We start from the raw sequence: 16,608 nt of genomic DNA on the forward strand, positions 1-16,608 counted from the left end.
TAGTAGGATATGTATCCTACAATCGTCGGTTGCTCCTGTGGAGAGGTCAGAGCCACACGTGCGAGTTTCACTCCACTGTCATTGGCTCTCACTGATTTACGTACCCCTTTAATACGTCATTCGGACAAATGCCACTATTTCGAGGTGGTCTTTAATTTAACCTATATTTCACTCGAAAAAGTTTACGTTTAACTTCGATATGTGTATCATAATATTTCACAAATTATATCGGATAAGATAAAACTTTCAATACTCAATATATCATTAAATTAATTCCTAGCCACCCATGCTACAACCAGCATCCATACCCAAACAAATAAGTAAATATATATATTACGAAATAAAATGGTAAAGAGAAAAGACATAATTTTTGGGAAATCGAAAGCTCACTTCTTCCTTGGGTGAAGAACTTCTATAGAGGATTCTATGGAGACGTAAGTGGTCTTGTACGATGTTCATTGGAACAATCTTTGTAACAGGGGCGGATCCACACCATTGGGCGTGCGAACCCACAACTTTTATCCGAACCTTATATTTATAATGTGAGACCCTTCAAATATATAAGAAATTTGGTAACCCATGAGTTTTCAAATTCCGATCCGCCTCTCGCTTCCGTAATTAAGATATGACCTTAGACTGTGAATCTTATGGTGTAGTTCGTGTTCTTTGACATGTGATTATACTATCGACTAGTGAAACAAATATTGAAAAATCTTGGGAGAACAATGTGTTCTTTTGGATTGTTCTGTTTTCCGTCAAACATAATCTGAAAAATGACATAAGTTTATATTTCACTTGACAAAGTTCACGTTCGGAAGTTATGTCAAAAAAGATAAAACTTTTAACACTCAACATAATTTGAAAAATACTACTACGCATTTTATGCTGCATAACTTAATTCCCGCACGTTAAGCGAGACAAAAGTTTCAGTTTTCAAAAATAAAAATCTTACATAATTTATGCCAATCAAGCAGGTCTGAATAAATTAAAGACTAAAATATGAGAAGCAAGAAAAACTTCCTTTTAATTCCACCTTCTTTCTCTCTCTCTAAAAAGCTTGTCTTTCACAATCTCAAATCTACTAACAGCAAAGAGTTGAGCAAGCAAAAGAGCTTAGAGAGAGAAACCAACCCTTTTCCCTTTTTGTGTTTCTCTCTCTCTCTCTCTCTCTTGTTGTTCATTTTTGTTCTTTCTTTCTATTTTCTGCGTACTTTCAACTTTACAGCTCACACTCTACATTTCTCTATTTCTCTGTCACTTTATGCTAAAATGAGCTTCTGGTACTCACTTGCAGATCAAATCTAGATTCTTATCCAGGTACTTATTTTGGTAATTTGCTTCAATCCTTCCGTGAAATTAAAGTTTTACTACTTACCTTTTTAGTCCTCTTCAATTTATTTGTCTTAGTCCACTTAAAAAAAAAAATAGACTCTTTCCTATTTTATTCACTCTTTAATTTCAACTTTCGACGTGGCATGTCTAAGACCGTAATATTAAAAAAACATTTTGGTACAATTCGGCAGAGACCATAAGATTAAAAAATATTCTTTTACTTTCTTAAATTCCGTGCCAAGTCAAAATGCCACAAACAAATTGAAAGGAGGGAGTATCTGATAGTTGTACTGTGTGCTTCAACAGTTGTGCATTTCTTCTAGGGCTTGTTTATTTGCTTCGGTTGTTTTTATGAAATTCAGTGTTTTAGTTTCTGAGATAGTTGTACTGTGTGCTTCAACAGTTGTGCATTATTATGGGGTTTGAAGTATATGTTCTTCTCCCTGTATTTACACTGTTCTTTTACTCAATTATCGCTAAATTGAAGCATTCTCAGCTGAACTTGCTTCTGGTGGTCTAGAGTTGACCACTTTGGCCCTGTTGGAAAATTTGCTGAAGCTGCTTTCGAGCAGTAATATGTTCTGACATTCTGCATAATGTTTGAGAAGTTATGTCAAACTATTGCCAACAACAACGTACCCAAGAATCCCACAAGTGGGGTCTGAGGAGGAGGGTAGGATGTATGTAGACCTTACCTCTACCTCTCTACCTTTGTGGGGTAGAGAGGCTGTTTTTAAAAGACCCTCGGCTCAAAAAGCAAAAAAAAAAAAAAAAAAAAAAAAAAAAAAAAAAGAAAAAAAGAAAGGAAAGGAAAATACAAGAAAAGGAATTCAACGCAGATACAAAAATTATGACAGCAAAGTAGCAAGATACAGAGAAAATATGCAATAGATAGTAATACACATCGAAGAATAAAAATACTAATAATAAGCCACTACCTCTCCCCCCTTAGAGTGCGACACTACTCAGCTACCTACTACCCTTCTACCATAATCCTCAACCTCCACACCTTCCTGTCTAGGGTCATGTCTTCAGTGAGTTGAAGCTGTGCCATGTCCTGTCTAATCAGCTCTCCGTAGTTCTTCTTCGGCCGACCTTTACCTCTCCTAACTCCGGCGATGGCCAACCTCTCACACTTCCTTAGTGGTGCATCCTCACACCTCCTCTTCACATGCTCGAACCATCTTAGTCTCGCTTCACTCATTTTGTCCTCGACGGAGGTCACTCCCACCTTGCCCCATATAACCTCGTTCGTAATCATATCTCTCTTGGTATACCCACATATCCATCTAAGCATCATCATCTCTGCTATATTAATCTTCTGGACGTGGGCGTTCTTAATTGGCCACACTCTGCACCATACAACAAAATTGATCAAACCACCACTATGTAGATACGTTTAAGCTTTAGCGACACATTCTTATCACACAATACCCCAGAAGCAAGCCTCCATTTCATCCACCCTACTCCAATACGATGGGCGACATCCTCAGCAATCTCCCCGTTTCCTTGAATATGTCAAACTATCACCGGATTTAGTAATTTTAACATGATGCATCCAAGCCCTGAGGACATGTTTAATACAATGAATTTGTCTGCAGTGACCCCCCCCCCCCCCCCCCACACACACACACAAAAAAAAAAAAAAAAAAAAAAAAAAAAACTGTAGATGAAGGTGTGCCCTTTAGTAGGTTCTGACATTCTGCATTATGTTTGAGAATTATCTCTGGTTTTGGTCCTCTATTTATTGTCGTTTATTTTTTTTAAAAAAGTTTTCTTCCTCTTCACTTCAAATCTTGTCATGTTTCCTTGATCATAACGAGATTCTTGTTAATGCCTTTTGATGCATTTCTGTTTCGCCAGGGAGCATTCTATCTTTCCTTGCTGGCTTCTCTGTGGTGTCATCAACTTGTCAACTGTATGTCCAAGGGAGGTGCAGTGCAGCCTGGCATATCAGATGTTTTTTAGTAAGATTATTATGCTCGACCAGTGCCAAGATGGGCAGCTTCTATGTGAAATTTCAGGAGCTGTTGTTTCTTTGCATTGTTATAGAAGTTGTAAAAGCTCTCAGTCCTGATGGTATAGTGTTACTCTGGTCTTCAGTGTGTTACTCTTGTCTTCAGTTTTCTTTCATGAGTTGTCCGTATGGTTTAGGTAAATCCATAAATGACACAGTTTTCAATGTTTGCAGGGCACGCACTTGATAGCTTTAGGACCGCAATACCAGGTTCAGACTCTATTCTTACTCATTGGAGGCCAGAAGATGCTGATCCATGTGGTTGGAAAGGAGTGCGGTGTGACCTGAAGTCCAAGAGAGCTATATCCTTGTGAGTATTTGCTGCAATACTATCGGAATCATCTGTATGGTGGTATTGACTTCGTTCGAGATGTTGGTCAAATTAAATATTTTGAAAACAAATGTGTTTAGAAAGTTATCTGCATTGATAGGAAATCTTGTCCTATTAACTTCAGCAGTTGTTTATCTCTGTTGATTTTGACTGCTTTGGGGTCATGTAATTTCTGCCTTGCTATAGGATTTTTGTTATCTCGTAGATCTGATCAGCAACTGTTCTGTTAAAAAATGAATGCAGTGCTGAATTTGAGATTTGTGTTTTCTGTATCTTGCTTTTTACTGCATTTTGTGGTAGGTATCTTGCTTTTTACTGCATTTTGTGGTAGGTATCTTGCTTTTACACTGGGCTGACGCTTTTTGACTGCTATACTTGTCAAATACCTGACCTCATTACATTCATCCCGATATTTTTTAATAGCTTTTCCACAATGCCAATTTAAATTATTGTACTTATAAAAAATTGACAATTTTGAATCTTTAAGCGGCCAATTCCTTCCAAGGCTTCTATCAATGTTCAAGCGGCCAATTCCTTCCAAGGCTTCTATCAATGTTTGAACTATGTACAATTATTGAAGTTTCAAAGACTTGGGCAAAAGATTTCCAAATGCTAAATTAATCTGTAACTCCATATGCTGTTTTCATATACTTCAACGGAATTAATTCTCTTCAAATCAATGAGCCTAGTATTTTCCCTTTAAAAGAACAGTTATCTTTTCAATACAATAGAAGAAGAATAAGTAACCATTGTTATGAGTTTGCCAACACATGAGAGAAGTCCATTCTTACATATTTCTTAAAACAAAGACCATTGGAAAGTTTATTGGGGAAAGTAGCTTTTGGGCTAGAGTTCATGTAGGTCAGCTCTGTTTTGGTTGGTAAGTAATCATCTTTTGGTTCATCTGCTGTCCTTGTAGACAAATTGTTGCATTGTGTACCTTGTTGTAGTATATGGTGGGGAGTAGCAATGCCTTGGTTGAATATACCAGGACCTCTACTCTGTCGAGCAGATTCTGTTGGATAGTGTCCTTTTTACTGAATTCTGGGTCATCTGCAAATTGAGAAGTTCTTTCGATTTCCTAGAGTTCCTTTCTCGGAAGGACCTTCACTTGCTTTCCTTGTGCTTTGACATAATTATTACTTTTATTTGATGATCAGAAAATCTGTCTGGAGCCCACCGCAACTTCTGAATCTTTGGGATGATGGATCCGTCCCTCTATCCTTCTCCACTTAGATGCTGGACTTAGTTCGCTTGGCGCACTTGTGCTTTGACATTATTAATTGTAGTTCTATCTTGCAGATTCTCTTTACCTTTCTTCTCAGCTTCTTCTGTATTAGTTTTCATGATACTTCCATTTAACTTGCCATTCTTTCTTCATAAGGAACTTCATTTTTTTTTTTCCTTCTGCTTGACATTATTAATGGCAGATTCTTTTTACCTTTCATCTCTGCTACTTCTTGCCATTGGCAGAATGTTAATACATTTAATTTTCATCAAACTCTTTTTCCACTTGCCTTCCCTATGTTGCAAATTGCATGCGGAAGTTTATCTCATTTGAGCTGCTAAAGGTGATTGTTGTATTGAATCATCCAGGATCCTCCCTAATCTCAAGCTAAGCGGACCTATTTCGTCAGATATTGGGAAGCTAGACCATTTGCAGTTTCTGTATGTTTCCATTCCTGTTGTCTTATATGTTGATTTTAGTCTTTCTATGTTAATAACACGTATGAAGGTGCAGATCTCTTCATGGCAACAACTTCTATGGGAATATACCCCCTGAATTGGGAAATTGTACAGAGCTGAAATCTTTGTAAGTGTAATGTAGTTGTTTGATGTAACTTGCATATTTTATTTAAGGAAACTTACCAATATGTACAGTTCGGCCAAACTTATTTACCAATATGGCTGAAATATACAAAATCTATACAATATAGGTATGTATATTAATGTATACAACAAACAACTACATACCCAGTGTGTTGTTGTTTGTTGTATACATATAATATGTATATTATACATATAAATATACAAAACCTATAGATTTGGTCATATTTTGTAAACTAGATCACCCAAAGGCATTGGATGTAATTTTCCCATTTATTATTTATATCATTTATCAAGATTCTGAAGTTTATCACTATTAAGCACTTGGGTGAAAAGTAAGTTTCCAACTTGTTTTACATGATTAATTTGCACTTGATAGGATTGTAAGAAAATTAGATCGAGCCTTTTATGAGTCTTAGAAAGATTGGAGGTGTCTCAAAATATTTAAAGGTAACTGGTTGAGCTCAAAATATTTAAGGCAACTGAAAAATAAAAGGACTTGATGCGCCCGTGTAGTACGTTAATATACTGCTATTGTTCATTATAAGAACTAAATTCTAGTTTAAACCCTGTTCTGGGATTGCTCAAAATGACTATTGGGATTGTTTATTCTGCAATGCTTAAACATCCATGTATCATTAAATGTTTAGGATTAAACATCAGACTTCAGTCAATAAGTACTTTGAGCAGTTCAACTGAAAAAGGCATACAGTTTTTCACTAATGCTAGAGTATACAGTCTTTGGTATAGTACTAATCTGAAGTCATTTTTTCAGTTCTGAAATGTTCAGGAAAATTCGGGGGATATTTCTTTTTGCTCATACATTTTGCTCTGACTCTTTATCAATATACTGCCCAGTCCTGACTAATTTTAGGCACTTCTAATCTCTTTGATGCAGATCTCTGCAGGGCAATTATTTAAACGGAGTGATTCCCGATGAACTGGGGAACCTATCTAAGCTTGAGAAACTGTAAGCTTCTTTTGCTGAGCATGCCCATAAACATTGGTCAAGTCAACTTTTTAAAAGGGAAGCTTGTAAAGTAACCGTCTTTCATCTATTCTTAATTTCAACATTTTATATTAGTGCTGGAATAGTACTCCCTCCATTTCAATTTATGTTGCACTATTTGACTAGGCACAAAGTTTCTAGTATGGTTTGTATTTTCTGGTATAATATGTTCTAGAACTTCAATAAACATCAGAGATTCGTGAGAATAGAAATGATATAAGAGTACAGAAGATCTGCACTGATTATTCCAGAAATCATTCACAGTAAAGGTTGGGAGAGTATTGCATACAAAATGTTAAAAGTCAAAAGAAAAGGCACTTACCAATCAGACGAATCTTGAAGATATCAAAGTAGGATAAACTTTGCTCAAATGGCAGAAATTTAGAATTGGCTAGAGGAAGATGTCAAGATCAACAACCTCCACGAGGAGGATGAGATCCATATCCTTATAGAATTGAAGTTTATGGGTGAGGCTTTAATTAAATCTAAGAGTATACGTCACATGTTGGAAGAAAAGATTTTGTGAAGCCATAATGCAGTTTCATCTGTATGGACATTTTGGGAAGAGCTTTAAACCTTGCTTACCTTTATTCCAGAATAGAGTGGTGCAAGTTGAAAGATTATAGGCTATTTAGTTTACTTGAAGTGTATAAAAGATAATTCCGAAGACCTTGACTGAAAAGATTGAAGAGATCTGTAGGCAAATTTGTCACTGATACAATTCGCTTGCATAAAGGGTAGGTAAATCATTGATGCAACTTTAATATCCTGTGAAGTATCTAGATTTGAGGAGAAGACTTGGCAGGTCAGGTATCTTGTGCAAATTGGACATTGAGAGCATACAACTGTGACCTTCTCAAAAAAAAAAAGAAAGAAAGAAAGATCACACGACCATGTCAATTGGGTTTTCTTAGTTAATCTTCTCAAGGATATGGACTTTGGAGATAAGTGGACAAATTGGATAATATTGTTCATCACCAAAGTAAGACTTTGCTTTTGGTTCATGATTTAGTCGACTCTTGAGGGAAGGAACAGGAAACTCAATTCAACTATCCATCGCAAAAGCAAGACTTTGGGTTTGGTCCATGATCTTAGCCTACGAGGGAAGGGACAGGAAACTTAATTCAACTATCCACAAAATTCAAGACGAAGAAAAGTGTTCCTTTCACCTTGAGTTTCCATTGCCTAAAAAATGCTGAGTTCATTAACTTGTTGCTGGACATCAATAAACTCGCCTTTACATGTCAAAATAAGACGCTCAGTTTATTGTTGACTTATTTCTATGTTGCTCGGACTCTCCAAAAATATTATCGCACCCGTGGAGGATCCTCCAAAAATCCACTACTTTTGGAGGATTCGACACGCACCTGTCAACTTTTTTAAAGAGTCTGAGCTTCATAGCTTAATTTAGCATAGATAAGATTTCTGATTGTGTTTTTATCACTTGGGCACTTCTATTGGACATTATATGTTATGAGCTACCTTAATTAATAATTATAAATCTTAGATAGTGCTTCGACAGTTTAACCAAATTGATGTAGAAACGATCTCTACTTTTTTTTGGGGGTGGGGGGGGGGGGGGGGTTAAAAATCATTTGGGAAGTTCTATTGATCTGTTCCTCATTGTATGTGAGCTATCTCAATTGGACATATGACATGAAAATCAAACTTAGGTGCCGTTTGGCCATAAATACCAAAAACAAATTCACTTTTTTTGGAATTTTTGAAGTTGGAGTTGGAGTTGTGTTTGGCCATAGTTTTTGAAATTGTAGTTTTTGGTGAAATGTAGTGTAAAAAAGTGAATTTTTTTTATCAAATGCTCAAAAAAAAAAAAAAAGTGAATTTTTTTTGAAAAACAAGTTTTTCTTGTTTTTGGTATTCCGGAATACAACTCCGGAGTTGTATTCCGAATATCTATGGCCAAACGCCTAAAAGTAAAAAGTGTGAAAAATATTTCCGGAAAAAAGTGAATAATTTTTATGGCCAAACGGCTACTTAGTTAGTGCTCCTACAACTTAACCAAATTGATGTTGGTTTATTAACTTTGGCAGGGATCTTTCAAGTAACTCACTCAGTGGAAATATTCCAGCATCACTTGGGAAGCTGACCAATCTTGTTTCTCTGTGAGCCCTAGAACTTAAACTTTACTATGAGTCTAGGTGGGGTGGGGTTGGACCTCTCATGTTAATATTCTTGTTTAATGTTTACAGCAACGTGTCAACAAATTTTCTGGTTGGGCCAATACCTAGTGAGGGGCGCCTTGCCAACTTTGGAAATGATTCGTAAGTCCAAAAGTTCTAAGTTCCTTTATACTGAGTTTTAACCGTCAAAGCATCAAGGTCTGTTCTTCTTGATCATTTTCCTGATGAAATGCTGCCTCACCATCTATTTAGTAAATACCATAAGAATACCTATATATACTGTTTTTGTTTTTGTCAGTTTTCTAGAGTTTTAATTCTTTTTATTGGTACTACCTGTCTATATGATCTTTAGACGAGGTTTTCTATTATCAAAAACATGTTATTTCTGTCAAGTACCTGTATCATGCCTTATTTCCCAACTGTTTGTGTTCAAAATACATAGAAGGAAATTGTGGTCAATGCTCAGATAATTTTGAGAACTTAGGTGTAATTCTCCAGTTCATTTTTCTTTTATCTGATCCATCAGTTAAATAGGTCTATGACTGAGTGGAAAGTGAATCGTTGGGGTAGCATTTGGTACAGACCTTGTTTCTGTTTCATGTGCATAGAGTGACTGCCTTGAGATGAATTATGACCTTACAATGGTAATTGGAAACTTGAGCACTTGTCACTTCGTTAATACATCATTTTTGGATTTTTTAACTTCCGACAGCTTTATCGGAAATCGTAAATTGTGCGGCCAACAAGTTAATGTGGTATGCGATGCTAGAGGTCCTACATCTTCTCAGCCCCCATTTTCAGGTAAATATGTGAGATGGGTCCGTTGTAAAGTTTTCGTTAGATATTAAATTTCTCTACATTGTATCTCTAAGAGGCTGTATACGTATATGTATATCTATATCTACATAGATGTTGTTTCTCACATGGTCAAGGGTACCTTCTAATGTTTTGGCTGCTGAAATATCAGAACTCATCCTTCAGTTATTCCTATATCAAGAAAAGCAACACATACCATTAATATTTACTTATTTAATACTCGTCTGCATAACCATTTACATTCAAATTATCAGTTATTCTCCTTTTTTTGAAGTTCTATCTGGTTCGATATTTTCTTATATTTACTCACCTGAATATTTGCTTTGACTGGAATATTTAAGAGATATTTGCTTAGGAATGTTCTTTTTCCTGTACCAAGACAAAACCTTGTACTTCTAATGGTAAAATCAGATAACTTATATGTGTTTGTAGTATTATGTACATGTATAATGTGTTAGGAGCGCCCAAGCTTTGATCTAGTGGTAAGAGTGCAACATGTGATGTGTAGGTTAGGCGTGCATCACAAATTTGAACCTTGAAAAACCAGGCAATTAAGTGGAGAAGGGTAGAGGGGCGCGTCTATTATCCATCGTGTTTTCCCACCGTGTTGCAACACGCGAATTTCGCGGTTATAAAAAAATGTGTTAAGAGCATTACATTATGGTTTAGTTATTTTTCTTATACCTGTGCTTATTGAGATGTAACTTGATGACATGTTCAGTTGGATCTGTAGCTCTTCCACTTCTTTTCTTTCTCTACTCTTCCTGTTTCTCTTTCTTGTGGTTCATGGTAACATCTCTTCTGCAATCTTTTCAGCGGAAAACCTAAATAAGAAGAAGTATTCTGGTCGACTACTCATAAGTGCCTCTGCAACTGTTGGTGCACTGTTACTGGTGGCGCTAATGTGTTTCTGGGGATGTTTCCTCTATAAGAAACTGGGTAAAAATGACGGCAGAGTCCTCGAAGTGGATGTTGGTGCAGGTCTTCGTCGAGAACCTATGCAAAAATTACTATATTGAAGTTTTTTTTCCTTAATCCTTTTGAATATTGCATCGAATCCGTTTGATTAATTATCCAAATTCTTAATTCAGTGATGTTTCATGGAGATTTGCCTTATTCTTCTGAGGATATCATCAAAAAATTGGAGGCTTTGAATGAAGAACACATAATTGGTTCTGGGGGATTTGGTACCGTTTACAAGCTTGCAATGGACGATGGCAACGTGTTTGCTTTGAAAAGAATTAATAAGATAAACGAGGGATTTGATAGATTTTTTGAAAGAGAGCTTGAAATTCTTGGAAGCATAAAGCACCGTTACCTGGTAAATCTGCGAGGATATTGCAATTGTCCAACATCGAAGTTGTTGATGTATGACTTCTTATCCGGCGGTAGCTTAGATGAAGTTCTGCATGGTGAGATATTCTTCCACTGTTAATTATCTTGCTGCTTATGGTAGGGTGAAGATATATGCTTATTTATGAATTTAGCATGTACACTGGTAGTAGTGGCAATATTTTGGACATTTTGCCTCTAATAATGTAAGGTTGATATTTGCTGCAATCTTTAGTGATCATTGTGCAATGCTGTTGGTTGTCTTCCATACACAGCTCTTCACTCTACCTTAGGTAATGCTGCTCGATGGCAGTTAAATGGCACTACCACTAGCCTCTAATATATGATCTCCATAAAATTAGTAATATTAAACTGAGCCAAAGTAGCAAGTTGCCATTTGAACAGTGGAAATTATTGGACACTTCCCTGTAGATGATAGAGTCCTGCTCCATTGTCCCAAGTTGTGATAGCTCTGAATATTGTCTCTGGAGCTTTCTTTGCTATGTACTATTTTTTATCTATTTCACAAATTTGTCACACTTACTGTGGAAAAGAATGGAAAAGAAGGGAGCATTGGTGCCACACCGGTTGAGCTAGTGGGTTAAGGGGACAAGGGTTGTAGGAGCAGTGAGGTTTCATAATTTACCTTCGTGACTGTTGTGCCTCTATTTGTAGTTGATATGATAATTTAAGATGATCAGGCCACTTGGGAGGAGGAGATACAATTTTTACGGGGTTTTGCCTCAAGAAATTATTGAATAATCTATATTCAGATATAGGCATATTTAGTCTTGGATCTTCTTAACCATCAAAACAAATGATGATAATTGATAGGTGATTCCTTTGTTTTGGTCTTCTTATTGATTCAAACCATAAAAGATTTGGTCTAGGATTCTCTGGGAGATGATAACATTTCAGAAAAAAGAAAAAGGTCGCTAGGAGATGACAACAGGAAAAGAAGGGAATGCCGCTACAGTAGTATCAGAAGAAATGACCTTATGTATGATTTTTCAATGTGATTGCTATGCTTTGTGCTTTACGTGTCCTGTTTGGTAACGCAGCTCTAGATATATGTATATCAGCACTGATTGCCTGCTTGAAGAGATTTCTAGCTCATAAAACTAAGAGAGGGGAGGTGGCGCGGGGTTTTTGTGGGGGGGGCGGTGGGGGTGCTAGTCTGGGAGGAAATCGTAGAAGATTTATTTGTTTCGTCTATTATACGAGTGAAATTAACTAGTAGATAAGGGTACTTCTGTGGTGTTCTTTCCTGCTTCTCCCTTCCCCAACTTTATCCCCAAAAACCGAAAGTAATAGAGAGGGAACACAAAGCAGTCTAATGTGCATATCTTTGGAGATAATAAAGTTTAACTTGGTAACTGAGCGACAAGTAGTTGATGGCACTCTGATGGATTTCTTGGGGTGTCATTGATGTTTTGTGATGTTGCTATAGAACCTTGAATGTAGAACTTCAAATTATGTGGTTTTGCCTTCAGAAGGCAGCTAACTTACGGTCGTGGGTTAGTTGACATACACAGAGTGGCACAACGAAACGGTACTCAAGACATGACAATATAATTGAAGTTTAGCTAATTATATTTCATACTAAAATTAAAGAGATACGTTGCAAGTCTTCAGAAAATAACACAAAATACATGTTACCGACTTACCGTAGTATAGTGGCTTCAAAAGAATGAAACATCACCATCAAAATTAATGTGCTATTGCAATGTTAAAAAACACAATGGAATTTCAACCTTACGTTCTTGTTTGAAAGTGGAAACCATGTGAAGATCTGAATGTAAGTTGCCCATGCAATTCTACAAATTGTTGTTTGCAGGTAAAAAGCTAAGAGAAAAAAAGAAGAAGATGAATATCCTAAGCTAGTTCTTCTGACTTGTTACATTGCTCTTGCTGTTGAGGATTTTCTGTAGTTGGTCTATTAAGAGTCAAGAATTCAATAGGCTTTTCCACTTAAAAATGATAAAAAGTTTTTGATGTTCTATATAGAGAGATCTGAGCAACTGGACTGGGACGCACGGTTGACTATAATCATGGAAGCTGCAAAAGGGCTGGCATATTTACATCATGATTGCTCGCCTCGAATAATACACCGAGACATAAAGTCTAGCAACATTTTGCTTGATGGAAATTTTGAGGCTCGAGTATCAGATTTTGGACTGGCCAAACTGCTGGAGGATGAGGAGTCTCACATCACAACCATTGTAGCTGGCACATTTGGATATTTGGCTCCAGGTATACACATGATTAAACATATATATTCTTCCTTTAATTTTGGACTCTTGCAAACATTTCAAAACTCTAAAAGTATGTGGAAATAGTTCATGCTGATTGTAATAGTTGTGACCCTGTGAGATTGTAGTTTCAATTCTTTTTGAAGTACACGACAGTTTGTACTTTTTGCTCTTTCCGTACATCTTTTCCTATTGTCTCAACAAGAAAATATTAGATCTACTTTAATAACAGAGGGGCTGAGAGGATGGTTCGAATATGGAAGCTTCTTATCTTGGGCTTTGGGAGACAATATGAAATATTGCTTTTGATGCGATGAGTGTGTGTCTTGCTGCATCATTTTATATGATAGAAGTTCTTTTTTAATCTCCAAGAAAAGCAGATATGTAAAATATTTATTATTCTTAATGAATCTAGTTCTCTTTTCCTTGTTATGGAGATTCCTGATATTGTACAAACTCTGAGGTGATTTATACCCACACAAATATCTATGAGCATGGAATGCACGCGCGATGCACAAGATACGTGCGACATATGGGATGCACGTGTGGCGGATGCAGATTTAACTGATGCATTTCTGTTGTTTCCGTTGATTTATTTCTGTTGTTTATGTGACGTCTTGGTATTCCTTTATTTTCTAGAGTACATGCAGAGTGGTAGAGCTACAGAAAAGACCGATGTTTATAGTTTTGGAGTTTTGGTTCTTGAAGTAGCAAGCGGGAAGCGGCCCACTGATGCATCATTCATTGAGAAGGGCCTCAACATTGTTGGCTGGGTATGTTATGCCACTAACTTCTTGTTGCCTGAGTTTATTCAAATTTATGTTCTCTTTCTTCTGAGTCCTGACATTCCGTTGGAGAGTTGATAACTTGTATTCTTTAAACGGAAAAGGGGCAAATATACCCCTCAACTTTGGGATATAGAGCAGATATACCCCTCGTTAAAAAAGTGGTGCATGTATACCCTCGCCGTTATAGAAATGGTGCATATTTACCCTTTTAGTTAACAGATCTATATTTTTACCCATTGGTCGGGAGGGTAAAAAATATTGGGTGGACTGATTTTTTAATTCAGAAAATATAGGTCTGTTAACTAAAAGGGTAAATATGCACCATTTCTATAACGGCGAGGGTATACATGCACCACTTTTTTAACGAGGGGTATATCTGCTCTATTTCCCAAAGTTGAGGGGTATATTTGCCCCTTTTCCCTTCTTTAAAAGTCAAATTGCTGGTGACCATTTACTGTCAAGGTAAAAGGTTATTTGGAGTTGAAAGATAATATTTAAGAAATGTTATTGTACAAGGAAACTTTAATAGGAGAAATAGTAGAGGCAAGTTGTGCAACTGAAACTCATCTTTTAGGAAATGAAGTTTCTGAGAATCAGAAATGAAATGTGATGGGAAATTAAAAAATGAATGACCACTCAATTCATTATTTGAAACTGTGAACCACAAATCAGAGATGTAATTTCTCCACGTGTATAAAGATTGTACCTGTTCAACTTAATTCTTGGAACTTGCTGTAGTATAGATATTTTGCCTCCAGTGGCTAGAAGGGCAGTTGTTATGTGAAAATACATGTAGATGAGCAATGAACATAATGAAATATTGAGGTCAGATATACACTAGAGATGGTTTATCCAATTAGCTCAAAATGTTATTTAGCAGATAGGTACTTGGAATTAGTGTATGAAGTACAATACTATGTTAATGTTGACTTGAAAGAGAATTTAAGTCTTCGAAATCAACAACTGTCAGTCTCATATCCATGCTGGTTACCCAAGTACGTAGTGCTGATCAATTTAAAGAATAATTGTTTCTGTTTATGGTGCTGATCAAATCATATGAAATTAATACCATGTTAGAGCTTCCACTATATAATTAATTTGCATTTATGTTACGAACTTCAGTTTTCTGCATATCAAAAGCAAACAAGGGTTGCGTATTTCTCTGTGGGCAATGTCCCCCCTCCCCCAAAAGGAAAAAGAAAGAGCTCTATTACTTGAAGTGATTTGTCCGAGGCAGCTGTAGGACCTGCATTTCATAAAGGGCTTTTTTCATTTTTGGCCTGATGGTTGAACTAATTGCTGGCGCTAGCCAAAATTTATACGCTGATAGTGTATATTATATGTATATTTTGTGTATACAGTATGTATATTATGTGTATATTTATAATTAATATACAAAACCTATTCATTTGCTGGCTATTATTCTTTTGAGCTGCCCAAAAATGTAATTATCCCTTTCATCATAAACCTGGCTCTCTGAGTTATTGTACTAAATCTCAAGTCTTTTATCCATATTGCAGTTGAATTATCTAGCTACTGAGAGTAGACAAAGGGAGATAGTTGATCCACATTGTGAACGGGTACAGATGGAAAGCTTGGATGCGCTGCTTTCAGTTGCTACACAATGCGTCTCTTCGAATCCTGAAGAGAGGCCCACCATGCACAGAGTTGTACAGATTCTTGAATCTGAGGTCATGACACCTTGCCCCAGCGACTTCTATGATTCGAGTTCTGATGAAGGTTGTAACTAAAATTACAAGAGAATTTAATGTGGAATTGAAGAATGGTACAAGCATTATATGAGAATCAAGATCTGCAACAATTAGCAGTGTACTCTGTTTAGTCATTCTTTCTGCAGATTTGCCACCAAGAAAAAGGCCATCTCTACTGCCATCACTCTTCAAAATCTGAGTTGCCAGTTAGTCATCATAGGGTTCAGTGGGGTTAGTTCTTTTTTTTTTTTTTTTTTTTTTGCTCCCTCTGCATCGAGCTTTTTTGTTTCTTCATGGGTGTATCGGGATTTGTACGGGTGGTATGGGCAACCAAATCCCTCTTTTGTTGTTGTGTCTTCCTTTTTGCCTTTTTTTTTTTTGTAGTCTTTTGCTTATGTATATGAAATGATTGAATTGATTTGCATTCAACCTTTTCGGAGGTTGATCTCATTGTGTATATTGTAATTCACCACAATAATTGATATATGGGTTGGCTGAAAATCATGGTTTCTCTGGATATTGTTTTATCTGATATTGAATGAATGTTGGTGAAGTGGAGATATTAAAGTATCATAGGGCATTATGCACAATATCGACTTTCCTTTATCTATCGGAAACCTCTCTACCTCCTGAGGTAGGGTAAGGTCTGCATACACACTATCTTCTCTAAACCTCACTTGGGGATTACACTAGGTATGTTGTTGTTTTTAATGATGAACAGTATCAAGTTGGGATTATATGCGAAAATGTCAGCTGCTAGAACGTGGGATATTCTGCATTTTAGACCATTTTACGGTTCAGTTCAGGGAAAAAGACAAATAGAAGCAAAAGATGGGAAAATGTGGACATGAACAGCAAAAGAAAAGAAAAAGCCACCAACACTGCCATTACAACAACATAATACCCAGTGTAATTTTACAAGTGTAATCTGAGGAGGGTAGAGTGTACGCAGACCTTATTCTTACCTTGGGAGATAGGGGGTATTTCCAAAAGACTCTAGGCTCAAGAGAAAGCATGACAAAAAAGTTAGACAAGGATTGAAGAAAGTATA

At 36.5% G+C, this 16,608-nt stretch overlaps 1 protein-coding gene and 1 long non-coding RNA gene across 3 annotated transcripts; one reads left to right on the top strand and one right to left on the bottom strand.

Annotated features, from left to right (window-relative positions):
* The first annotated feature begins 1,181 nt into the window (after positions 1-1,181).
* LOC132057669 (LRR receptor-like serine/threonine-protein kinase FEI 1) lies at positions 1,182-16,084 on the top strand. Of its 2 annotated transcripts, none has more exons than XM_059450289.1 (14): positions 1,182-1,317; positions 3,196-3,411; positions 3,524-3,659; positions 5,277-5,348; positions 5,422-5,493; positions 6,406-6,477; positions 8,568-8,639; positions 8,727-8,798; positions 9,370-9,458; positions 10,290-10,454; positions 10,565-10,885; positions 12,813-13,058; positions 13,697-13,830; positions 15,366-16,084. In XM_059450289.1, exons 2-14 carry the CDS (start codon positions 3,330-3,332, stop codon positions 15,594-15,596), a joined length of 1,764 nt encoding a protein of 587 aa, XP_059306272.1. In that variant the 5' UTR covers positions 1,182-1,317; positions 3,196-3,329; the 3' UTR covers positions 15,597-16,084. The 2 variants fall into 2 exon arrangements, with proteins under 2 accessions (XP_059306272.1, XP_059306275.1); XM_059450292.1 differs by having other exon boundaries at positions 3,200-3,411.
* LOC132030721 (uncharacterized) lies at positions 1,752-2,701 on the bottom strand. The gene is made up of 2 exons (XR_009408079.1): positions 2,579-2,701; positions 1,752-1,869 (listed from the first exon to the last, which is right to left on the bottom strand). It is a non-coding gene; the product is annotated as an uncharacterized LOC132030721 (long non-coding RNA).
* Positions 16,085-16,608: the final 524 nt, after the last annotated feature.

This window comes from Lycium ferocissimum, chromosome 1 (genome assembly GCF_029784015.1).
Source record: "Lycium ferocissimum isolate CSIRO_LF1 chromosome 1, AGI_CSIRO_Lferr_CH_V1, whole genome shotgun sequence".
Taxonomy (NCBI): domain Eukaryota; kingdom Viridiplantae; phylum Streptophyta; class Magnoliopsida; order Solanales; family Solanaceae; genus Lycium; species Lycium ferocissimum.

Coding starts and splice junctions, on each gene's coding strand:
- LOC132057669 (XM_059450289.1), top strand. CDS start 3,330: ATGGGCAGCTTCTATGTGAAATTTCAGGAGCTGTTGTTTCTTTGCATT. Junction 3,412..3,523: donor AAAAGCTCTCAGTCCTGATG/GTATAGTGTTAC, acceptor CAATGTTTGCAG/GGCACGCACTTGATAGCTTT. Junction 9,459..10,289: donor TTCTCAGCCCCCATTTTCAG/GTAAATATGTGA, acceptor CAATCTTTTCAG/CGGAAAACCTAAATAAGAAG.